General features: G+C 39.9%; 1 protein-coding gene across 3 annotated transcripts in view; it reads left to right on the top strand.

The window, feature by feature from the left end:
• Positions 1-46: 46 nt before the first annotated feature.
• The window catches only part of Uso1 (USO1 vesicle transport factor), an 83,438-nt gene continuing 72,592 nt past the window's right edge, over positions 47-10,892 (top strand). For all 3 annotated transcript variants that reach the window (XM_010610822.3, XM_010610823.3, XM_010610821.3), the window contains exon 1: positions 47-300. In XM_010610822.3, the coding sequence (XP_010609124.1) occupies positions 235-300 (66 nt within the window). In that variant the 5' untranslated portion in view covers positions 47-234. The remainder of the gene's footprint in view (positions 301-10,892) is intronic.

Below are 10,892 nucleotides of genomic sequence, written 5' to 3'. Positions count from 1 at the left end.
GACACGCCCCTTTCGCCTTGGCCCTTTGGAGCCGCCACGTAACGCCACGTCCCCGCGCATGCGTAGCGCGTCCAGCGGTGGAGGCTGCTTCCGGGGAGAGCGGGGCGGCGGATTGGGTTTTTGGTCGCCGAGTGTCGCGCGCGGGCGTGGGGGCCAGGCCCCGCAGACGGAGGGGGCGTTGTCTTTCATTCCTTTCTCAGAGGGGCCGGTGAAGCCCGGAGCTGAACGGCCAAGATGAACTTCCTCCGCGGGGTCATGGGCGGTCAGAGCGCCGGACCCCAGCACACAGAAGCCGAGACGGTGAGGGGAGCGGAGGATGCTGGTGGGGAGGGTCGGGGGGGCCGCACGCGTCTCCCGGCTCGCTTCTCACGGCCCGCGGCCCCCGCGCCCCTTTCGGCTGTAGTAGGGGCGTGGGGAGAGTGTAGGAGGTTTAAAGCCCAGCTGTTGGCGACAGCCTGTGGCCAAGAATAAAAAGATCATCGTGGGACCCGGAGCCACCTGCTCTCGTCCTGTCACCGCAGGGATTGTCGCCCCGCCCAGAGCTGTTAGTGCAGACTCCGCTGTTAAGTGCCTGCAGTCCGTATCCACAGTTCTTAGGTTTTAAGCCGAACATAAACTTATTTTGAAGTTTGGTTAGTGTTTGTTGGAACTGAGTATGACTTTTTTAAAAAAGGAAACTTTTTGTTGAGAATGAGTTAAGATCTGCTGAAAATGACTGACATTTGAAAGGTACACTCTAGATAGTGGTCCTTAGACAGCTTTGTTCCTAGGATTCTGAAGGGTAGTAGTAGGAGTTTTTGTTTGTCAGGCCCTAACTTTGTGTTAGAGCTTGTGCTGACCTGTTAATACTCCACATTGACAGTTGAATGAGGCGCAGACTACCATGTGAGATCAAGGTCTCAGAGCTACTCCTCCACTGAGGTGGAGACTTCAAGGACTAAACGAATTGCTGATGCTCATATTTTGGTTCTTATCTGGGAATCTACATAATATTAAAATTAACTGCACAAGTCTGGGTTAGAACTTACACCATGCAAGGCCAACACCACTGAGCGAGACTTCCAGTCTCAAATTAGAACATTTAACAGCAGAAGTTGAAAACTGGTGACTATCCTTCCTTTGACGACCGGGAGATATCCCCTCTCTGAGACAGACAGACAGACAGACAGACACACACACACACACACACACACACACACACACACACACACACACACATTCAGGCATGCAGCTGCGAGATATGTGTCCGTATCCACAGTTCTTAGGTTTTAAGCCGAACATAAACTTATTTTGAAGTTTGGTTAGTGTTTGTTGGAACTGAGTATGACTTTTTTAAAAAAGGAAACTTTTTGTTGAGAATGAGTTAAGATCTGCTGAAAATGACTGACATTTGAAAGGTACACTCTAGATAGTGGTCCTTAGACAGCTTTGTTCCTAGGATTCTGAAGGGTAGTAGTAGGAGTTTTTGTTTGTCAGGCCCTAACTTTGTGTTAGAGCTTGTGCTGACCTGTTAATACTCCACATTGACAGTTGAATGAGGCGCAGACTACCATGTGAGATCAAGGTCTCAGAGCTACTCCTCCACTGAGGTGGAGACTTCAAGGACTAAACGAATTGCTGATGCTCATATTTTGGTTCTTATCTGGGAATCTACATAATATTAAAATTAACTGCACAAGTCTGGGTTAGAACTTACACCATGCAAGGCCAACACCACTGCGAGATATGTGACTGCATTTCTTCATTCTCCCTTGGCATTAAGACAGCCAAGCTACCCCCTTAGGAAACGGTGTTCTCTTCAGAATGCTGTAGCCATAGCTCACCTCTTTGGTTCTTGTCCTCAGTTTTCTCTATTTCTGGTTTCTTTTTGTACCCGGGATTGTACTCAGGACCTTGTGCTTTCGAGGCAGGCATGGTGCTGCTGAGCTAAATACCTGGCCCTCTATTTCTATTTTCTCTGGTATTTGTGTTTCAGACAAGTTTCAAATTGTGTTTCTTTTGTGTGTTCCTGGTTTGAGACACCAAGTTTTGAAGGGTACCTTACTAGAGCTTGCTTTGGAGTTAGACTCTGAATCCCAGCATTCCACTTTGACTGAATTGGACAGCAAAAAGATGGATAATACCTTAAGTAGAATGAAGAAAACACTTGCTTTTGAGAGTGCAATGAGGAATGAGAAATAGAACCTGTCACTTGGTAGATGTTCATACATGTTTTTACAGGTAGGTTAGGTAAGTTGGCTTTGTTGAAGTGACTTATAGAGTGCACCTGGGTGTGGTATTGCATGCTTATAATCCCAACACTATAGACTGAGGCAGGAGGATGGTGACTTCCAGGCCAGCCTGAGTTACATAGCAAGACCCTGTTCCAAAACCAAACAATTCATAGGTAGGATTTTTTTTTTTTTAGTACTGGGGATCGAACTTGGGATCTTGCATTTGTGAGGCAGGTGGTGGAACCACTGAGCTAAATCCCCCTCATAGATAGGATTTTGAAAGATGGGAGACTCCTTTCCTGTCATCGAAGTTGAGCCTCCTTGTTTTACAGGAACAGATCACTAAAACAACTTGTATAGTATTGCAGAATTGGGACCAGAACACTTTGTTCATTTCATAGTGAATGGAGCAAAAATGTTTACATCATGATTTCAGAATGGTGCCTGAGTGTTACTTGTGTAAGTTATATATATAAATTGAAAGGAAAGTGATGGTCTGTGTGCTTTATCTGCCTTTGAATGTGTATATTCAAATTTGAAAAGTAATTTTATCTTCTGAAAGCTCTCAGCTACAATGTGAAGAAAACTTGTTTTGCCATCTAATTTTTATCAGGAAGTACAAGGAGTCCTTGGTTACTAATTTAGAAGTATTTACAGCGCATCAGTGGAGTATATAATATTAGATTAGATGTTTTAATTGCTGACTTGCTCTAGACAAAATACTTGGCCTACCAGAGCTTGGAACCTCTGTCTTCTATATGGTTATTTAATGTTATGTGGCTTCCTTTTTTTCTGCAAAGTAAAATGGTTTTACATCTTTCTTGCTTTTCTTATCTTTTCCAATGGAAACATTTTTGTCTGAATTCTACTTGTTTTTCAAATTCATCAGTGTCTTTTTCAGAACTTCTCCACCCCCTCTGCTCCCTTCTGTCTGCTCTCTTCTGTCCTCATCCTCTCCTGCTTAGGATCAAACAAGGGTCTTGTGCAGACTAGGCAAGTGTGATCACTAAGCCAAGTCCCAGCCCAGGAATGCCACAATTTTAAGAGGACAAAGTGTTACCCATTTGAATACCTAAAAGATAAAGTCCTGATGTCTTTGGATTTAAGAAGTAATTATAATCATTCTTGACCTGAGTTATTTTTTAGTGAAGAATACCCAGATTCTTTATATGCATACGTTAATTGATGGCAAGTACATACTCTGCCTATGTACTTAGTTTTTCTTTTTTCCCCCCAGTACTGGGGATTGAACTCAGGACCTTGAGCTTGCAAGGCAAGTGCGGTGCCCCTGAGCTAAGTGCTCAGGCTAAATCCCCAGCCCTTACTTTTTTTTTATAATGCTTTGTACTCTGCTTTTTGTCTGTTGTGAACCTATTACTTTTATATCTCAGGCAGAGATGATATAAACATTCTTTGTTTAAAAAAGTTAATTCAACATTAATTTGAAACCTTTTTTAGCAGTATTTTGAGATGCTAACATTTGTGATAGGCTATTTGTACTTTTTTCCTTTTTCTGGCAGTATGTAGGCTGGAGCCCAGGGCCCTGCACATGCTGATAGCCTTCTACCAGTGCCCTGCAGAGCAGCCCTGGGATGCACTGTTCATTATAATTCCATGCTCCAGAGATGTTCTTGTGGAAAGCCGAGTTCATTTCTAGGAGAAAGCACAGAGAACAAATGAAGCAGTGTGTTACCTTAGCCATCTTATAGGTGATTGTAATGGAAGTAGATTGTGTTGAATTCATTGCCTCAGTCTGCGAATTTACTTGTATTTGACTTTGTACTATTCTCATCTTTTTTTTATTATAATAATTTAGGTCATCTGAAGATAAGGTTGAATTTTGGCTTTTAAATAAAATCTTCATAGAGCTCAGGTCCTTTTTGTATTCTAAAAGTCATTTTTGGACTGGGGATTTAGCTCAGTGGTTACGCCACCTGCCTTGCAAGGACAAGGACCCAAGTTCAATCCCTGGCACCAAACAAACAAAAAAAAGTCATTTTTTATTCTACTAAAACATGAATGAGTTGAATGTTGGTTAACATGAATTATTTCAATCCTACAATGAACAGTCATCCTTAGGGAAGTTCTGTTCTAGAAAGGTAAAGTTGTTTTAAACTTATTTTTTGTTTGTTTGTTTGTTTTTTGGTACCGGGGATCGAACTTGGGTCCTTGTGCTTACGAGGCAGGCGGCAGAACCACTGAGCTAAATCCCTGGCCCCAGTTGTTTTAAACTTAGTGAAGGCAAGATTATATCATAAAATTAAATTGGTAATTGGTGTTTGGCAAATATTTGTTGAATAAATGATTGAATAGTTAATTGCTGTTCTTATCTTTCATTTTTTTCATTCCAGTTTAGTACTAACACTAAAGAGAAAGAGACTTACTAGGAATTGTGAGAAAATAGTACAATCAGTGCCATGCTGGTGTCCTTGAATTTTTTGTTTGTTTGCTTATTTTTTTGAAATAGGGCCTTGCTATGTAATTCAGGCCGACCTTGAACTGACCAGCCCATGCTGGCCTCAAACTCACAGTGATCCTCCTGTCTCAGTCTCCCATGTGCTGGGATTCCCCACCAAATGCCTTTGCATTATCCACACCCAGAACTATGCCAAATGCCAAATCAGTGGACTAATTTAGTAATCACACACCCTTAATCCAGTGTCACATACTTAATCCAGCATCACACACTTAATCCAGCATCATACACTTAATCCAGCAGCATACACCCTAGATCCAGTTACCTCTAAAAAGCCACACCTGGGACTGCATGAGGCTTTTGGGGAACATCTAGATGCAAACCATAATATCCAAATTTCCTTTGCTAATCACTGCCTCTGCTTTCCTTTGGTCTCTGTTGTGTGTCAATGACTACAAATAAAGGGCTATTAGTGAGCAAAACATTTAAAATGTTTAATTAATAGATTATGATTCTGATTTTACCCAATTTCCCAGTTGTTAGTAGGATTATTTATCTTTTTAGTGTTGTAACCGGCAAATGGAGTTGAATCTCAATTGGCGATTACAATAAGTTTCCAATTTAACAATAAATCCTATTCTGGGAGATGCATTCATAAGTGTGATTCATTAGGATCTGGCAGAGTGAGTTTTATACTGTACATCTGTGAAATGGCAACAAAGTTTTATTTTTATTTATTTTTATTTTGGGTACCAGGGATTGAATTTGGGTCCTTGCGCTTGCAAGGCAGGCCACCGAACCACCGAGCTAAATCCCCAGCCCAACAAAGTTTTATTAAAGGTAGGAAAAGGAATAGCCTCTACAGAGTGAGTTTAGGCCAAGAAAGAAAAGAAACACATCTTAGAGTATAAGGGTAGGCCACAAGGGAGAGAAAACAGTGGCAAAATTCAATGGTGACTGTCCTTTTTTGTACCCTGCAGTCCTCAGGCTGACATCAGGTGTAGGCCATCCTGTGGAAAACCTACTTAAGTTCTTTCAAGAAGTCCATGTGCAGGGCTTTGGCAACTGTTTTGCACATGTGTCCTGGGATTTTGTATTTCACAGGTCAGGACTATTTCCCCAACAGCTTTGCCAGAATCTAATCTGTCTCATTACTTTATTAGAAATTGTTTAAAACGTCAGGTTTTCCATTAGTTTCCTTAATTACACCAAACTCTTCTGAAAGACCCTATAAGCTTTGTGCTAGCAGAATGCATGTCTGTGTCATCCTGAGTCTTTCAGTACCTCACACCCTGTTAGCATATTGATTGGTAACTAATCTCTCTTACATTTTTCCTATTGTCGTCACCTCCTGGTTCTCCTAAATAAAAGTAATTCTGCATTAGATTTTACTCAAATAGGTAATTTTTTATTTTTAGAACTATTTTTGTTCAGATATGAGATTTTGTTGTTAGATTCCAGTTGAGTGGTATTACTAGGGCAGCAGGGTCTGAGCTGCAGCCCAGCCTGTACATCCTGACATGATGTGGGCCTGGATGTACTTAGTGTGGTGGGAGCCTTAGCAGCCTGGCCTTGCCTCCCAGCGTGGTACTGCTAGGGTTATTCAAACGCTGTGCCTCTGTACCTCATGTGTAAGTGTGATCCACATAGTGCCTGTGTTCTGTGGTTTTTGTGAAAGATAGAAGTAAACTGTAAATGGTATGCTTAGCAGGAGGTCATTCTGGCTTAAAAGCACACCATTAATACACAGTATAAATCTGTATTAGAAACATGTGACTATGTTCTACATTATTTGTCACATGTCTGCATCTGGCTAAGATCAAACATTACTTTTGCTTTTGGTGTTGAGGATCCAGCCCAGGGCCTCCACATGCTAAGCGCAGGTTCTTCCATGGAGCTGTACCCCAGCTCCAGGGACTACTTGTGAGAATAGAAAAGAACTGTAATGAAACAAAAGAGAAGTGGATTCTGTTTTACCAAATTTCTGGGAGTCTCGTGACTGATTCAACTCACCTTTTTAAGGTACTATCTTCACTGTGTTACTCAAAATAAAATGAAAGCAGCTACGGATAACAACAAATGACTGCAACAAAAAAGTCCAGTTAGTTCCCATTGCCTAAAGGATAAAGTCCAAAATTTAGACAAGAAAGCAGAGCCATTCATTCAGCCAGTAAATACACACTGTGCCAAATAAGAAATATTGTGATATTCCTGCCCCAATTTTTAATATATATATTTTTTTTTCACAAGCATATACATATGCCTGTTCTACTAAAACAACACACCAGAACCGGGTATGGTAGTGCAACCTATAATACCAGCACTGGTGAGGCTGAGGCAGGAGGACTGTAAGTCAGAGGCCCATGTGGGCTACATGGGAAGTTCAAGACCAGCCTACGCTATACTAAGAGACCCTGTCTCAACAAAACAAAACAAAAACCTAACACCAAAAACACAAAGGAGTTCTTTTGAAATATGAACTCTCCATTACAAGAATTTTAAATACCCGTTGTCTCTCACAATGATGACTGACCTAACATAATGCAGGAAAAAATTATACCCAAGATTAAACTTGAACTAAACACAGCACTTGAATATTAATATTAATAAAACAACATTTATTTCCTAGTGAGTTCAGAGTACCTTCTTCAACGGGCTTTTATTAATAAGGAAGTCACCAGCTTTTTCAGATAGTTGCAAACTGTTACTTCAAAGCATAAAATTAATCACTACTGGGACGGGAATTTAGCTGAATGGTTCCGCTTCCTGCCTCGCAAGCACAAGGTTCAGAGTTCAACCCCCAGTACCAAAACAAACAAACAAAAAACAAAAAACAAAAACAATATTGTAACATAAAATTAATCACTATTTTAAAGTATACTGTTTTTCAGTGGTGTTTTGATTTGCATCTTTCCAATGACCAGTGATGCTGAACATTTTTTCATATAACTATTTGCTGTTTCTACTTCTTAATCTGAAAAGTACCTATTCATTTCAGATGTCCATTTTTGGACTGGGTTTTTTAGTTTTTTATGTATTCTAGATATTAGACCTTTGAGGAATAGCTGGCAAATTTTTTTTCCCACACTGTGGATTGTCTTTTCACTCTGTTGGTGGTTTTTCTTGCTGTGCAAAAGCTCTGTTTCTGTTTTTTTTTTTTTTTTTTTTTTTTCTCTTGGTACTAGGGTTCCAACTCAGGACCTTGCACTTGCCTGGCAGGCGTGGTTCCACTGAGCCACATCCCTGGAATGCAAAAGCTTTTTAATAAGATGAGATCCGAGTTGTTGATTCTTTGTGATAGTTCCTGTGCAACTGAGGTTTTTGTGAAGATAAATGAAATATCCTAGCACTGATATGGAGCCCAGGGCCACCTGCATGGGAGGCAAGTACTCCATTTTTGAGCTACTAACCCAGCCCAGAACAAATGACTTTTAAAACATAAAGCACTTTAAAATAGAGCAAGCACAGAGTAAGTGCTATATATGCCATGTTTTACCAATTTTGAGATGCATGTTAGTATTTAAACATCTCTGAAGCTAATGGCGTTGGGTCTTACTGAAACAAATTTTTAAAACATTTTAGCAATCACTTTATATTTTGATCACACCTTGTAGATGAGGGAGATGATAGCCAGAAGCCTGATACGTCAGAAGAATAATGCAAAAACATCATAAGAAACTTGAAGGTAAAATTTGCTAACAGTTTTTGAGGATTCATAGGTGCCAGGTATTATATGAAGCCTTTGGTATGTATGTATATATGTAGGTATGTATTGGTTTTTTGAGCCAAGGTCTCACTGTGTCGTTCAGGCTGGACTTGAACTATGTAGCTCAGGCTGGCCTTAAATTTCTAGTGATTCTCCTGCTCAGCCTCTGGAGTGCTGGCATTACATGCATGTGCCACCACCCGCAGCCTTTAGTATTTATTCCTTCACTTTACATCTTAAGACACTCCTAGATGGACAGTAGATTAGATTTTTACACTAAGAAAGCTTGCAGTTATGTTCCTTGTTTAGGAAGATAAAGGCACTGTAACAGATGTCACTCAAATGGAGCTACAGTGATGGTGTACTTCTGCAATACTGATACTCAGGAGGCTTAGGCAGGAGGATCATGAGTTCAAGGCCAGCCTTGGCTATATGACAAGACCCTGTATAAAAATGCCTAAAAAACAAAAACACCAGTAAGATGAAAAGGCCGTCTTGATGCCTGACTGAAAGTATTGGAAATAGATGTGCCTAATTCTGCTGTGCAAATATACTGTTTGAGGCTTTTTGGTGGTGGTAGGAGTTGTAGCCAGGATCACACGCCTACTAGGCAAAGGCATTGCCACTGAACAGAACCAGTAGGCTGCTCTTCATTTACTTTTGACTCTGGTTTGGAGTGTGGTACATGAATTGAGTTCAGTTGTTTTAACTAAATACTCTAGTTAAGATCTCTACTATAATAGTGTGTGCTTGCCATTAACAATAGCGTATTTTATGTTGAGAAAAAAAGGAACTCATCCAGTGTATTCATAGGTGCATGCTTATAGGTTTAGCTACTCAGGAGGCTGAGACAGAAGGAACACATGAGCCTAAGACGTTGAGACAGCCTAGGCAACATAGCAGACTCTTCTCAAAAACAAAATAAGAAACTCCAAAGTTTAATAGATAAAAAGCATCTTTATTGTCTTAAAAAAAATAGTCTTAGTCGATATATATTTATTCGAACTCATGAATGAATAGATTTTGTTTTTATACACATAAACAGTATATTTTTATTTTTTGTCTATTACTTTATAACAAAGTATTGGACAATTACCTCAGTTCTCTTGATTATTGCTAGTTAAGCAGACAAAAATGGATACATTCAGAGAAGATTTGGACAGCATAATGAACTTAAAACTTTTTTTCCCCAGTCCCTTCCCTTATGTACAAAAGTTTTTGTTTATATTTTTTCCTTTGATTTTCTTTTTTTTTCTTGTCCCTTCTTTCCCCTTCCCCTGCCTGATTCCCTTTCTCATTTGAACATTTTCTTCCCATTTCCCAGTGTCTGTTGTACAATTTAGTCCTTATTTTCACTTTTGGTTTCTCACACCGGAGAAACATGCAGTATTTAAACACATGTGTTCAATTTATTTCACATAAGAGTATGACCTGAAAATGCATACATTTAGCTATAAAATGTTTCAAGCCCATCCTTCTTTATGGCAGAGTAGTACTCAATTTTATTAAAAACAGCACATCTTCTTTATCCATTTGTTAGTTGATGGGCATTTGGGCTGTTTCCAAGATTTAGCTATTATGAATTGTGCAGTTATAAACATGGGTGTGCATATATCGCTGGGGTATGATATTTTTAATTCTTCTGGGAAGATACCAAGAAGGGGAATCACTGGTCAAATAGAACCTCTAGTTTTAGTTTTTAGGAATCTCCACACTGATTTCCACAGTGGTTGTACTTGTCTACACTCCCACCCAGGATTCCTTTTCCCCAGAAGCCCTGCCAGCATTTGTTGTTGTTCAAATTCTTGATAACGGCCATCCTTTCTGGAGTGAGATGGATCCCTTGTTCTTGGGTAGGAAGAACTAATATAGTGAAAATGGCCATACTGCTGAAATTGTTATACTGAATTAATGCTATCCTGATCAAATTCCAGTAGCTTATCTCACAGAATTGGAAATAACAATCCTAAAATTCATTTGGAAAAACAAAGGCAATAAAGGCAAGGCAGGGGGCATTACAATTCTTGACTTGAAATTATACTACAAAGGTAATGTGATAAAAACAGTATCATACTGGCAGAAAAACATACCTGAAGATCAATGGAACAGACTAGAAAATGCAGAAACAACTCAAGACATACTCAGCCACCTTATCTTTGACAAAAGAGCCAAACACTTTCATTGAAAGAAAGATAGCCTTTTTAATAAATGATGCTGGAAAAACTGGCTTTCTACTTGCTGAAGATTAAAACTAGATCCATGTCATTCACCATGTACTAAACTAAACTCAAACTGGATCAAAGATATAAAAAAACAAACACAATCTGATGGAAGATAGAACAGGTAGAACTCTCAGAGACATTTGGGTAGGCAAAGACTTTATGAACAAACCTCAGTTGCACAGGAACTATCACAAAGAATCAACAACTCGGATCTCATCTTATTAAAAAGCTTTTGCATTCCAGGGATGTGGCTCAGTGGAACCACGCCTGCCAGGCAAGTGCAAGGTCCTGAGTTGGAACCCTAGTACCAAGAGAAAAAAAAAAAAAAAAAAAAA

Source organism: Fukomys damarensis, unplaced genomic scaffold (assembly GCF_012274545.1).
Source record: "Fukomys damarensis isolate Sample0158 unplaced genomic scaffold, DMR_v1.0_HiC HiC_scaffold_37, whole genome shotgun sequence".
Taxonomy (NCBI): Eukaryota; Metazoa; Chordata; class Mammalia; order Rodentia; family Bathyergidae; genus Fukomys; species Fukomys damarensis.
This window is presented reverse-complemented; position numbering and strand designations above follow the sequence as displayed.